Source organism: Oreochromis aureus, linkage group 22 (assembly GCF_013358895.1).
Source record: "Oreochromis aureus strain Israel breed Guangdong linkage group 22, ZZ_aureus, whole genome shotgun sequence".
In the NCBI taxonomy this organism is placed as follows: Eukaryota; Metazoa; Chordata; class Actinopteri; order Cichliformes; family Cichlidae; genus Oreochromis; species Oreochromis aureus.
Window position 1 is genome coordinate 10,735,279 of NC_052962.1, and position 15,557 is coordinate 10,750,835.

The 15,557-nt window shown below is 41.1% G+C and overlaps 1 protein-coding gene across 1 annotated transcript; it reads left to right on the forward strand.

Moving 5' to 3' along the window:
- Positions 1-736: 736 nt before the first annotated feature.
- nrsn1l (neurensin 1-like) lies at positions 737-15,021 on the forward strand. The gene is made up of 4 exons (XM_031741746.2): positions 737-809; positions 4,727-4,802; positions 8,927-9,079; positions 11,973-15,021. Exons 2-4 carry the CDS (start codon positions 4,743-4,745, stop codon positions 12,384-12,386), a joined length of 627 nt encoding a protein of 208 aa, XP_031597606.1. The 5' UTR covers positions 737-809; positions 4,727-4,742; the 3' UTR covers positions 12,387-15,021.
- Positions 15,022-15,557: the final 536 nt, after the last annotated feature.

Consider the following 15,557-nt stretch of genomic DNA (forward strand, 5'->3'; position numbering starts at 1 on the left):
ACTCAGAGGCAGTTTGGAGAGGACAGAGGTTCAAGATGAGGTCAGTCAAGAAAAGTTTGAAGCAATCCTAAAGCACCTGCGGCAAAAAGCCCTTCAGACTAAACAAACGTCAAAAGGATAACATCTAGACAGGTGCAAAATGAGCCGGGGGGGAAAGATTCAGACAGCTCATCCCAACTGAACTGATAACAGTGCTTAACTTCCACTATGAGAATGGGAAGAATTATATAGAGGGTCTTAATCTGGCTTTCTCTCTTCAGGCAGGTAGTGAATCTGTGGCACCCAGACAAGTTCAGAAAGGATCATGTTTAATCTTTCGCTGTATATGTAGGCATACAGTATTTTCTTTTTCAAAAATGGAGTTCCTTTTAATACTAAAAAAAACAAAACAAGATAAACTAAGGGATAAAATATTGATTTCAGTAAATTTTACTGAATTTTTTGGATTTAATTTCCTCATGATTTCATGATTTATTTAATTATTTGAAGAAAGTTAAAGGTCCGCAGTCACTCATACTTTAAAGATGAAATCGTGTTATCTGGTTAAAACATGTGATTCATTATAAGGACAGATGTTTCCATATTTTTATTAGACAAAACAGCGGGGTAAATTCTCAACATCGTTCCCAAAAATGAGAAATCATAGGTTAGCATATGCCATATTTAATTAAGTCTTGTTTTCCCCTCCATCCTCACGCATGCTCAGTGTCTATCCTCGGCTGATTCACATCAACAGTAGCGTTGGAGATCCAGCGGTCCGACAGCACATGGATCCCCAGTGAGAACCTCGAGCTCTCCGGCCAGGAGGGGTAAGACTGAGTCCTTCACTGCTTGTAAAGTCGGTTAGAGCAAAAGAAGGAGGCTGTGAGGAAAGAGAAAGATCGCCGCAGATGAAGTGCGATGGAGAAAAAGTGTGAAATGAACTGAGAGGCTCCATGGCCGCGATGACTCACTGGTGTTCAGTGCCGGCGGTTAGTTTGCGTCTGTGAGTTGAAATGACCGCCGTGCCTTATGTTGCTGCTGTTATGAAGAAATGTTGGCAGCGAGAATGAGTGCGACCTTTTTCCTTTTCCTGTTTCAATGTGAGCTTTCAATGAATTTGAAATCATATTTCCTGCATCGGTGTGCTCCAGTAAATAGCCTGTTGCATTCTTTTTAGCATTATAAGAAATGGTCAGATAAAAAGTGTTAGTTTTTTTAACTCGTGAGTCTGGAAAGCTGAGACAAACTTACTAGCACCATGGACAGCTCCTTGTTTTAACGACCCTTTTGATTATGTAGGCCATACCATTAAAAACCAACAACAACAGTAGTAAGAACAGTAAGCAAGGTCAATAGTGTTCAATTCTGATTTTAACAATAAGTGTTTAGTTGGGTTAAATCATAAGTAAATAATAAGTTTAATAACAAAAATCTGAAACTAAAGGTATTTTCTATGGGATGTGTTTATCTCTGGTAAAGTTACTGGTTACTTATAGTGGGAGAGTACATAGGCGGACTGGTAAACAGTTAATAAATAAATATATAGGCTATAAAAACCTCACATACAGAGGCTTGAATATTCCTATCTTAAAGCTTTCGTAGTACTATATCACCCCCATTAAACCAGGCTGTGGGTTTACTGGTGGTTCGAAGGGTATTTAAAAGTAGAATGGGAGGCAGAGCCTTCAGCTTTCAGGCCCCTCTTTAGTGGAACCAGCTCCCAGTTTGGTTTTGGGATCCTCTCTACTTTTAAGATGAAGCTTAAAATTGTCTTTTTTGATAAAGCTTATAGTTAGGGCTGGATCAGGTGAACCTGAAATCTGCCTTAGTTATGCTGCAGTAGGCCTAGGCTGCTGGGGGCTTCCCATGATGCACTATTTCTTCTTCACCTCTTTTCACTTTTCTCTCGCTGTCATTGTTATTCTCTGGCTCCCTTCCACTGTCTTCCACCCCTCACCTCCAACTGTTCACAGCAGATGGCTGCTCCTCCCTGAGCCTGGTTCTTCCGGAGGTTTCCTCCTGTTCCTCCTGTTTTTTTTCTTCCCACTGCCCCCAAGCACATGCTCATAGGTGTTTAAGTGATTGTTGGGGGGTTTCTCCTTACTGTTGCAGGGATTTTATTTACATTTTATATAAATATAACTGAACTGAATTGAATCTGAGAACTTATAATGAAGAATATCAGTGGGCTTCCACGTACATAGAGGACTGCTTTGTCAGTTTTTCTTAAAAAGTTTTCATTGAATCTTAGGCCTCAGTCAGACAGCACTAGGGGCCAGTCAGTGAATCCCTGACAACTGCTCTGAGGAAAAATGTCTATTTCCCAACACGTTGCTGAAGGTTTAGTCACAAATAGGGTGATGAACCAAAAACCTCCTTGTGAGCGCTTTTATCACTAGCACATTGCTGCACCTGCCTGTAGTTTTTATGGAAAATGGCCACTTGTCTCCAAACACTCGCTGATTAACCACCAAGTGGTACTGAAACTTGAAAAAATGCAACAAAAAACGGGGAGCCTTCAAAGTAAAAGTTGGGCCTTAGAACTGAAACTAGTATGTTTTAAAAGGCCTGCACGTGCCATCAACCACCACAACCAGACAATCCTTATACATACATGAAGATTTCTGTTTAACTCTGCTTTCAATGTCTAGTTTTAGTTTAGCCCTTTAACTCTGTTCACTGAGGACTATCTCAGGGGTGCCCTCTTCTCCGCCTCTGGCTTTATTATAGGCAATTTCAGCACAGTGGGATTAATCAGAAGTGGCTCCTGTAGATCTGCTCTGACCTTACTAGTGCTTCAAAGTGTTCCTATTTAAAACTAATAGAGCATCAGTGTATTAAAATATAATTAATCAAAATGAACAAACAGTAAACTTTGAGTTATTAATTGTGTTATGAGTGGCTTTTTTATTTTAAAGCAGAGCTGAATTATTGAGCAGTGGTAAATGAACTACTGAGCTCCCTTACATAAATAAAAACACCATTAGCACTGTGAAACTACACCACTACAAGTAAAAGTCCTGCAATCAAAATTTTGCTAATATAAAATTAAACTTCCCAGCATTCCAAATGTAGCTAAAACTTTGAAAATATAAGCGCTCCAATTTTATACACCTGTATATCATTAGATTTTTAATACTGCATCAAGTCAGACATGGTATTTTATAGCATTATATTTAATATTGCAACACGAAAAAGTGGGATAATAATAAATAACCAGTAACTATAGTTGTTATGTGAGTATAGTATGAGATAAAGTGTGCCCTTGTATACAGCCCCACAATGTTTCTGTTTCAATGCTTCTATGCATACACCATGTATATAGTTTACTCACATATATGTATACATATATAGCTTTTTTTCCTTGTTGTATATTGTTTTCTTTACTTTTGCATCTTTGTGGTCCAGCTACCCAATTTCGCTGTGCAAGAAACCGCACAATGACAATAAAAGTTCTAAAGTCTCTACAGTCTAAAGTCTAAAGACGCTGCCACAAATGTGAAGGTTAGTAAATGTATTTCGTTTGTAATCACTGCTCTGCAGGCACATTTAAAAGTAAAGGTGGAAATAAAACTATGTATTTGTTATTTTCTGAATTTGTGTTTTAGGGGGTATATACATCTAACTATCTCAACTTTACAATCAATTAAGGGAAAATTGTTCCAGTGAAAGATAAAACCATAAAAATAGACCCTTGGCTGGTAAAGTCTTCCCTTATTGAATTGTTTATTTGAAAGAAAATGTAGGCAAATGCTTTGCAAAACCCTTTTTCTCAGTGCTTTACATAGGATAAGATAAAAACATGCTGTACATCATGTTCAGCTCCAGCATGCTTGCTTTCTTTCTTTCTTGGGGACAGTCTCGGTCGTTGTGTCCTTGGGCAAGACACTTCACCCGTTGCCTACTGGTAGTGGTCAGAAGACCCGGTGGCGCCAGTGTCCGGCAGCCTCACCTCTGTCAGTGCGCCCCAGGGTGGCTGTGGCTACAATGTAGCTTGCCATCACCAGTGTGTGAATGTGTGGATGACTGAACGTATAAAGCGCTTTGGGGTCCTTAGGGACTAAGTAAAGCGCTATACAAATACAGGCCATTTTACCATTCTTTGTGTCTTAGTTTTATTTTTATCATATCAACTTAGAGCTATAAAGAGCCCAATCAGAGATGTGGTATATAGGATCACTTTTATTAGTAACTCATTGTTTTCAGCTTAAGCAGCAAAGGAAGGTAATAATCTAATGTTACCTGAACAGGAAGTTCTTTCCATCATTTGCTCATTGCAAATTTAGTCATCAGGACTGACACTGCAGTCAGATTAGACCGCTGCTGTGTTACAGACTGAGATCTGGCGTTTGTGCACAGCTCAGGGAAACAGTTTGAAGAATGAAATAAATCAACCAAACAGCCTTAGGAGAATAACAACAGAGGGACATGAATACAGTGTACACGCACTTGCATATGTGTGACTCATCCGTGGGTGGTGATAGAGTCACCTCAGGGCCGCGGTGGCCGTCAATCGTTCACATGCGACAACAATAACTGGGGCAACCTGAAGACACGGGTGAAGGATTTATGACGAGTCTCTGCAGGGAGGGAAGGTTTTTATTGCGGGGAATCCATATTCAGCAGATAAACAATGTCTGTGTTCACAGCCAGACAGCTGATATGTACACAAATCAGTCTGTCCAGAAGTACGGTTGGCTGTGTATCACCATTCTTATCGTATGAATTTCTATCTTTATTGTAGGTGTACAAGGAGAGAGATGGCTCTGTGCTCCGAGGCCTGTGCTTCTGGCTCGGGAGGAGAATCCTCCGGCAGTGAGGTGAGCTGCGCTAACACGGGTGATCATTCTGATCTGATTACAGCTGAAGTAATGTTTTTGGAGTTGGCAGATGACAGGAAGCTCTCATAAACAGAATGTTTGCGTGAAAGTCAGTGTAACAATGACAAAGTTGCAGCAAAAATAGTCTGAACATACCCGCTAATTACTTTGGCACTGTGGCTGATTGATTGAGAACTATATCCTGGCAACTAATATACATTAAAATATATACCAAACAAGTTTGCACTTCTCATATATTGCCTCAGTATTAGAGTTACTATTGAAATGTAAAAAAACAAACAAACATAAATTTAGCATTGTTCAGAAAGTATTTCCAGATTCTTCAAACACTGTTCTGATAATTGGGATTAAACATATTTTGTCCTTTGCATTTAAAAAAGCTGCATTCCTGGTTGGACTACTGTCTACACATGTCTTTTATCCTGCAGCAGGCACAATGTTTTTTTTATGTTTAGAAGAGCAGAAAGTGTTAATTACCTTTAAGTCTTAAGAATGTTAATGTATTTATTAACTCCGCCAAGGAGCTCACGTGATTGGTTGAGTTTGTCTCTTTGTCTGTCTGTATGTTAGTATCACAACTCAAAACGTTCTGGGCGAATCTGCATGAAAATGTTTTACCAACATATTAAATTAAAATAAGAAAGATTGGGAGACACTGTCCTGTTGTTCTTTAAAAAATTATCTTTCAAGACCAATCCCTTCATGAAGGCTGGCGTGTAGGCTTCAGATTCCACCGGACCGTCATAATGGTGGCACGGTGGTTAGCACTGTTGCCGCACAGCAACAAGGTTCTGAGTTCAATTCCACCATCAGGCCGGGGTCTTTCTGGGTGGAGTTTGCATGTTCTCCCCGTGTTTGCGTGGGTTCCCTCCGGGTACTCCGGCTTCCTCCCACCGTCCAAAGACATGCAGCTTGTGGGGATAGGTTAATTGGATAATCCAAATTGCCACTAGGTGTGAATGTGCGAGTGAATGTGAGTGCGAATGGATGTCTGTCCCTGTGTGTTGGCCCTGTGACAGACTGGCGACCTGTCCAGGGTGTACCCCCCCCTCGCCCTATGACAGCTGGGATAGGCTCCAGCGCCCCCCACGACCCTGAAAAGGATAAGCGGAAGCGAATGGATGGATGGATGGATGGATGGGATGAAATTGGGAGACACTGTCCTGTTGTTCTTAAAAAAATTTACCACAAAATAATCCAGATCCAGATGTCCTGCCTGCTCCACTGGCTTAGTTCATGCATAGTGTAGAAGGAACTTTTAAGGCCTTATGTAGCTATGCAGTATCACATTGGGTTTTGATAAATAACTACTTAGAGTTGAAATAATGATAATAATACATTTTATTTATAGGCCAGGGCTCTAGACTAACTTTTTGACATGGGTGCACCGGTACGCCTAACTTTAAAAATTTAGGCGTACCGGCACAAAAGTTAGGCGCACTCAAATTTTTCAACCGCATCGCTTAACACCACAGTTTTACATGTGCACCTTCTTTGGGGGGAAGTCCATACAGACAATATTCATTTCTAAGTTATTAACTAACAAACTTGTGCTTAAATTGCTTTGTCAATATTGTAGAAAATGTTAAACTTAATCATCATCTTGGCTCCTCTGACGATCTGTTTGCTGCTGCCTGCTGCTGAAAGGCAGTGGGGAGAGGGGACACTTGGGCAGTGCATTTATTGCAGCATATAATGTGTTTTCTGCATACACTGCTGTTTTTTCAGCATTCAAAGATTGATGGCACCGTGTCAGAGCTGGCTATGAATTTCAGACGGATCAGGCCTTAACTTAACACAAAAGTTATCAATAGTTCTTTTCATCTTTTCTTATTACCCACAGCTACATCCACTTCTCTCAGGCCTAGGCTGCTCACTAGGGCTGGGTATCATCACTGATTTCTATAATCCATTTGATTCCGGTTCTCAAAGTCCTGATTCGATTCAATTTAGCCTCAGACAGTCAGAAATATTATAATTCTGATCATTTATCAATACTGATACACATGAGACTTCATCAGAATTGTGAACATCACAGCAGATGCCTTTGTGTCAAAGTAACTGAGAATAAAACACAGAAAAACATGAAGCAGATTTTCCTGGTCTGGCTTTTTATAGCAGATAACCTTAAAAATATAATATTCTGCAATATTCTGCAATTTTGCATAATTTTAAGAAGTTTAAATTTCTTCAGTATTGAACAGCAGAAATTAGGCGTTCTTGTCCGAGGTCATTTAAGTGAAAAAAAGAAAAAGAAAAGAAAAAGACAGCGGCCGACAGCGCTGTAAACAACGGTAGACTGGTGGGTAATAAGCAAATGGATAATGCAGAAAACAGAGATTTGAGACGGGAAACTGTTCTTGAAGTACAGAGAGAGAGAGAGAGAGAGAGAGAGAGCTGTGCATGAAGTGTGATTTTTATCGTGGTGGAAGCAAAACAGCAAAAGTCAGAGGGAATTCATGACGACATTGATCAAATGTGAAGCGTAGTTTGCTGCTTCTTTTTGGCTCAGCGAATTTTGGTTGGAGAGACAAAACCTGCAGCTCAGAATCAGCGCAAAAAGACGGAAACACAGAGCGGACCCGACGCATCAGAATCGCTAAGCTCCGACAGCGTGTCCGTGTTCGGGCCGTCGGGTGAGAAAGCCGAGAAAGACAAAGCTGATTCTGATGCGTCGGGTCCGCTCTGTGTTTACGTCTTTGTGTGGAATCCGTTAATGAATCGATATCACTTTATTCAAGCTACTCACCTCTCTCTTCCACCTGATTGGTTTAGTCCACGATAGGGACATAATGTGTGTCTGTTGTTGACCACACGGAGAGTTGCAGAGATGTTTTTTTTTTTTTTTTGTTACCCGGAAATATTGCGACCAAATATTTTTTTTTAGTCGCACCACTGAAAAATTTGGTCGCATTTGCGACCAAATTGGTCGCACTCTAGAGCCCTGTAGGCACCTTTGAAGACATTGAAGACACCTCACAAGCAATTAGACAACAAAACCACAGCATGGTTAAAATAACAGTAGAGAGACACCATAGAATTAAAAGTCAGTACATCACAAACTAAAATCAAACAGAATAAGCAAGCCTAAAAAAGAAACTATGACCACTTTATTCCTGTTGTAGTTACATCCATCCATCTTCTTCCGCTTATCTGGGGCTGGGTCGCGGGGGCAGCAGCCTAAGCAGAGAAGCCCAGACCTCCCTCTCTCCAGCCACCTCCTCCGGATTGTCCGGGGGAACATCAAGGCGTTCCCAGGCCAGCTGCGAGATATAATCTCTCGTGTCCTGAGTCTGCCCCGGGGAATCCTCCTGGTGGGACATGCCCGGAACACCTCACCCAGGAGGGGCCCAGGAGGCATCCTTGTCAGATGCCCGAACCACCTCAACTGGCTCCTTTCGATGTGGAGGAGCAGCGGCTCTACTTTGAGCCCATCACAGATGGCTGTATTTCTCATCTTATCTCGAAGGGAGAGGCCAGCCACCCTTCGAAGGAAGCTAATTTCTGTCGCTTGTTTCCGCGATCTCATTCTTTCGGTCACTACCCACAGCTGGTGACCATACGTGAGGGTAGGGACGTAGATCGACCGGTAAATTGAGAGCTTCTTAGAGATAACCTTAGAGATAAGGTGAGAAGTGGCCCTCTCTTCACCACGACGGACAAGTACAGCGCCCACATCACTGTAGCTGCAACACCGATCCATCTGTCGATCTCCCGCTTCCTTCTCCCGTCACTCGTGAACAAGACCCCGAGATACTTAAACTCCTCCACTTGGGGCAAGAGCTCGTCCCTGACCCGGAGTGGGCACTCCACCCTTTACCGGCTGAGGACCATGGCCTCAGATTTGGAGGTGCAGATTCTCATTCCCACCGCTTCACACTCGGCCGCGAACCGTTCCAGTGCAAGCTGGAGGCCACCACCCGATGAAGCCAACAGAACCACGTCATCCGTGAAAAGCAGAGATCAGATTCTGAGACCACCCAAGTGAAAGCCTTTCTTCACTTGGCTACGCCTAGAAATTCTGTCCATAAAAATTGCGATGATTCATGTGTTTATTTCAAATGTGATTTTTTTCTCTCGTTTTGGTCACAACTTCCTTCCAGGCAGGTTCAAGCTGTCTTCAGTTTGGGGTTCGTTCCTATCTGCACCATTTCTATGAAGAGTGCTCCTCCTCCATGTGGGAGAGAGACCCGGAGGATCGGGGGTTCGTCCAGAGCCAGAGGTCAGCCCTGTGGTGGATCTCAGCAGTCTGGAAGGTAAAGCTACTGTTCTCTGCACATACCATGACACGGTTTTCAAATGTTTCCTGCGGCACAATAAAGTGTTACACTTCCTCTTATACGGTGGTACTAAAAATTTTACTAAAATTTTAATTCCAATAATAATATTGATAATATTAACTTGACCTGAGATCATTATAAGACTCCTCACTCACAGCTGCATCAAATAATGCAGTGGATATGTTCTTTTATGAGGCTTTTATGAGGTAAAACATTTTTTAGACGTGGTCCTTTTACAGCTAAATCCACGAAAAGTTAAAAACAATATACATTTTTACTTCACTGGCTTTTCAGTCGAGTTGACTTTTGAGTTCTTCCACATTTTCCCTAAAACTGGACAGCCCTTGTCTTCACACATTGATGCCCTTGTCACTGTCAGCCCCGCGGTGGCCTGAGGAGTGAATGTGTCACCTCTGTGACACATGGTGTCTCTTACTGGCAGTTTGCAGCTGCCAGCAGTGAGCTTCACTGGTGTAATAACTCTGCAAAGTTTCTATATTGTTTATATTTATATATTTATGTATAATTACAGAAATTAAACAGTCATTACATATTTTCAGTGGCCAATGGCTAGAGGTGCTTTATTTCTGCAATACTAGTTAGTTTCTCGTATAAACTGATGCTTTAGATCTCAGGTGTCAAACTCCAGTCCCCGATGGCCGGTGTCCTGAAACTTTTCCATGTGTCCCTGCTGCAACACACCTAAATAAATTTACTAGGTCATTAGCAAGACTCTATAGAACGTGACTGCATGCTGAGGCGGTAATTCAGCTATTTGATTCATGTTACAGCAGCTCGTGAGTGAATGAACATGGTGCAATAAAAGTACTTTTAGGAGTACATTTTTCCAAACACTTACATTTATGTACATATATTTAAATTTACTTAAGTAGGGTTAGGGGTTGCCAGGGACACATTTAAAAGTTTCAGGACACGGGTCCTCGAGGACTGGAGTTTGACACCCCTGCTTTAGATCACAGATAACATTTCTGGTGGGCTAAGGTCATTACTTCGACTCCTTCTTTTAAAAGCAAATTATTTATTTATCATTTATTCTTTTATTCAGGTATCAGATAAATGTCTGGACATTTTCAATTACAACATGCTAGTATACTTCATAAAACTGATTGTTCCATTGATAACAAGCTGTCAGACTTAGCATAATGAGCCCAAATCATGACACTACCTCCACCATGTTTCATAGATGGTATAAGGTTGTCATGTTGTAATCTTGTGTTTTCTTTTCTCATGAGCCTTCCTATTTAAACCAGGAGGTTCTATTTTGGTCTGATGTGTCCCATAAAATATTTTTTCCAACAGCCTTCTGGCTTGTCCAGGTGACCTGTAGTATTATTGTTGAATGTTATTCTGATGGTGGACTGATAAAAAAGATTAGCTAGTGTTTAAAAAGGCCTTTAGCTGTTTAGCTGTTACCCTGGGCTCCTTTGTGACTTTCTGTTGATCTTGATCTTGTTGGTTCGTATACATACAGAGAAAAACCCAACAATCATATGACCCCCTATGGGCAAGCACTTTGGCGACAGTGGGAAGGAAAAACTCCCTTTTAACAGGAAGAAACCTCCAGCAAAACCAGGCTCAGGGAGGGGCGGGGCCATCTGATGGCTCGGTGGAGTCTTTATAAGTCTTTATAAATGGTTTTATAACCCTTTTCAGCCTGTTGAGAATCAACAACACTTTGAATGTGTTGTTACCTCAACCAAGGAGGTAATGTAGCGCTTGCATGCTTCATTCTGTCTGTAAACACAATAGCTCAAAAAGTTTTGAATGAATTCTCATAAAACTTTGTTTCTATTAAATCTATTAAAATTTGGCTTACATCCACGAGGGTCTTCAAAGTCAACCTAATGATTTTGAAAACTAACAAAAAAATATGATATTTTTTTGGTATGTTTTGTCAAAATATAGAAAGTTTGTTTCAGTTTGTTATTGTTTCAGATTTAATGTCATATTTGAACTCTGACCTTTCCTTCAAGGTCAGTTGGCCGATCTGAAGGTCAAAAAGACAATAATGATATAAAGAACTATTTAAAATTATGTCTCTTACTGCCATTGTTTGCATGGGATTCTTAATATCATGACACATTGGACCTCTGATGTCACTTTTTTCTTTCAGATTTACCGCAAAATATGTTACATCTTCAAAGAAAGTATTGTCAAGAGAAAGAGAATGAGCTGCCTATGTACTTAGAAATCAACTGTAGAATCATATTATCTGATAAGCTGAAGTCATGTCCATTTATTTATCTATTAGTTTTCTTCATTACCTACTCCTACATAATGTTTGTGTAATTAAAGTATACATCCATCATGCTGTCTTTGTCTAATTTTTAGTGCACTGCAAACATCTTAAAGCACAAAGGAAAGAAAACACAATACTATTCCCTTAAAAGTAAATGTTGCCCAGAGAGTAAGCTGCCTTGGCAGAGGTTTGTGCTCTCAGGCTTGTATAATGTTGCATCATTTTCCCAAATACATGAACGGCCAAATATTATACTTTTTTAATCATTGTTTTTCTTCTACTTTAAGGTGAAATTCAGCTGATGTTTTAGGTAGAAAATGCAGAAACTTCTCCCTGCGACTTTACTCATATAATGTAGTGCATACAGTGCATTTTTAAACTGTCTCTTCATGATCAACAGCAGTCATGTGCTGGTATTTGTAAAGCAGCGGGATTCCAGGTCAGCACGTGTGGCAATTGGGATTTTTCTGCATTACAAACAACAAAATGACCTTTCTTAACAAGTAGTGAAGAGCACTGAGCAAACAGGGCCACCTTTACAAAAATGAAATAGCCATATCTGCAAAAATGACCACCTCAACTTCCATTCTTTACCCTGTCTACCCTTAGGTGTCCTTGGCCCTGGGTGTCCTCATCTTGACTGCAGGTATTGCCACACTGTCGGTCGGCTACTCCACTCCTCCCAAAATCGAGTCGTTCGGAGAGGGAGATCTGTTCTTCGTGGACACGCAGGCCATCAGCTTTAACAAGGGGCTGCATCTCAGCGCCACAGCCGGGATTGGGCTCTCCTGCCTCGGCTCTGCCCTGGCTGCAATGGGGGTTGTTGTTTGGATCCTCCCCAAGGCCAACTTGAAAGAGAGGCTGTCCCACAGACCAGGGGGAGTGGAAGGGAGAAGAGAGTGTGGGTCAAAGTCGAGGGGCTTTAAGGATGTTAGGGATGTGGTCACTAAGCCACCTGGTTCAGAGGAGGGGAAGGTGCCCTTTACTCTGTCGAAGGTGGAAAATGTGCAGCCCGCTTCTTAAAAAAGATCACAACTGAGCTATAAGGCTTTTGTTCTAGTCCTGGGGCCTTTTTTTTTTTTGCATGGTCTTAACTTCTTGTCTTACCTCTGTCAACGGAAATGTGTTATTTCAACATGCAGATTGTTCAGATGGAGGCTGTTTTGTCACCTCAGTATTACAGTCAGACCCCTGCTGTTTGATTGGATTGGACTGGATGGATTGACTAGCCTCTCTGTAGTTCTAGGGATGTGATTTTGATTACAAGCACCAGTCAAGAAAACCCACATATATTATGATTTAGTGAAAAAAACGCGTAAATACATTAGAGGATGTTGAAAAAACTAAAAAAACAACAACTCAGATTTACATTACAAACCTACTTTTTTAAAAGATAGAAACTGAAATATCTATTTGATTAGTCTCTTCATGGAAAGACGAGCCAAATCCTTTCCCCTCCCCCGCGGCAAGGGGCGAAGCCTTGCATGAAGCATGAAGAGAGTTTTGAGGGTCTGGCCAGACTGGCCTTTTCCCTCCGAGTGGCTCTGATCTTACAAATATGTCATTCAACTCGGTGCCAACAGTGTTTTGGGAGCATTTAACACTCTTTTCCAACCGTCTTTTGTTATCTGCACCAAGGCTGCCAAACCAACAAATCATTGTTTATTTAGAGCTGATGAATAAAACATTTTCAATCAGCTTCATGATTGGGCTTTTTGCACATGAAATTATTCAGTGTCATTTTGTCGTTCAGAATGATGCCCAGGTACCTGTAATGGCTCACTATCTAGGCGTAGCTGTGGATTCGATGAAAGTGGGTGCAGAGACAGAAAGCTATGAGAGAAAGCTCCTCTTTTGTTCCTGAGTGAGTATATGTCATCACACAAGCTGACAGATTATCTGAAGCTGGACCACGGTTAACTTCATGGTTTGAAAGAGGCTGATAATCACCAAATCTTCAACCAACGATACCAACGCTGGTGTTGTTGCTGGATCGATACTAGAATGATAGGACCGATAATGTGTTTGTATTGCACAGCACTGCTATGAACCTCAGTCCAAACGTTAATAGTCATTGGTGTGGAGCAAAAATAACAAAGTGAACAAGACACACCCGTGTGGTGATCCTGTTGAACCGTAGACATGATAAAAGATGGACGTCCATACCGTGACCTCACCAAGCCTCCAGATGAGCACTTTTGGCATCTTGGTGTTTTCAAACTGGATGTGCCCACTGATTGATAGCTCTGACCAGGAAACTGCACGCTTACAAGCCATTAGCCAATACTTTATAATATTTTCTGAAACTTAAAATGATCATAATTTACTAAATGAACTTAATGCTCTTTTCAATATGACTAAAAAAACAAGTGATTGAACCAATGAGCTCACAGCTATCACCTCCTTGTAGTGAAAAGATTGCAGGTTCAAGGCCTTTCCAGCACTGACTATGCCGATCTTTAGGGTTGTCATCAGGGCTTCAGACAAGGTGTCATGTGACCTCATTTTCAGTAATCTAACATATAGTACATTTGCGGTATTTCAGAAAGCCTGTGTGTTTAATATGAGGCTGGATGCTGTCAAAAAAATGAAAAGAAGTCATAAGCATGAACATAAGTGTGTCTTCTTGACCACCTACCACATCCAGAAATGTGGTGTGGCATCTACCGCCTCCATCTTTACTTCTCTTTGTTTAATATGTTCAAAAGCTTTCAGAGAAGATAAGCTGTAGAGGTATTTTTAGGCCCCAAGACTTGAACCATGAGGCACGTAGTTATCTTAAACACCTCGTAGTGCAGCGTAGAGACATAGCTGTTGACCGGGTAGACTGTGTTTGTCCACTAGCATTAAGAAAATACACTCAGTTCTTAGAAAATGTATGTTTTTATTCCTCCTATTTCATGTTGTTTTTGCCTTGTATTTTGTATTTTTTTAAATAGTGGTACTGGCTTTCAAAGTACTTAGTGATTATGGTGATGATGTTGTATGAACCACACGTGAAACCTGGCTTTCCGCTCATAAAGAGAATCATTAACAATTATGTACCTGCAGCTACACACATCTACACATACGCTCAGCCTGCTGTGTTGAACACAGTCACACGCACTCTCACCCACACACACACACACACACACACACAGACGCGCAGTAATTTGTGCTCCATTGACAGTATCACCTCCCTTCTCCACACTGTAATCTGGCTGCGTAATTGCCTGCAATCTGTGTCTCCAGGCAACAGTTGGGCTTCAAGTGCTCTATTTTGAACTCCGAACAAAGACCCTTTTCTGATTGGTCCCTCACGTCCCTTCTCTTTATTTTTACTCCAATCAGATTTTTTGTTTACAGGCGGACACAGTAGCAGCGAGTGAGTGGTGAAGGGCTGAGGTGAGAGGAATTTGCACTGGCACCTTAGAAGCCCCCTGTCTGATTAGGTCCTCAAATTTCAGAAAATAGAGTACAACCTAGAAAAAAAGTATTTAAAAAAAAAGAGCAACCCCGATGTCCTGATATAATGGGAGTAATTTCACTGAGTGTTACTATTGCTGTTTCATTGTTTTGTTGTGTTACTGGTTATGGTGAAGATAATGGAGTAAAATGGGGTTTCGTGTCACTGGTGCAAAGAAAATCACCAAAATAAACTTGTGATCTGCATACCGAATTTTTAAAGTGTTTGGATCCATTTAATAAATCTGTGCCACAGCGACACGTATGCAAAGCTATCTTTCAACTGGAATAATTCATATTTTCTTGTCTCTCTATTATGTCTGACTGTATTACAGCAGTTACACCATCTATGCTTAAACCCCTTATTCACTTGTTGTATGTGTATGCCTAGTCGGAAGCAGGCATAGAGATATGACCTAAGTGGTTTCTATGGAGCTTGTAACTAGAGGAAATGTGTCCACTGTGTTTCATGTTTACAAGAAGGAGAGTCTTGGAGAGGTGGGGCAGAAGCAATCCACAGGATGTACAATCATGATCTGAACAAGAGATTTTGAGTCAGTGTGACATACTTGTTTAACCTTACATACGTCAATCAAACCAGTAAGCATCAAGAATTAGACTGCTGTATGCTGATGTCTTCTGAAGAAGAATCCCACTGGTTTGACGTTCTTTGGCTTGCCCAGGATGTCTTTCCAGTTTTTTCTTCACATTGATTTCTGAAGGAAAGCTCCCTGAATCAGAACAATGATT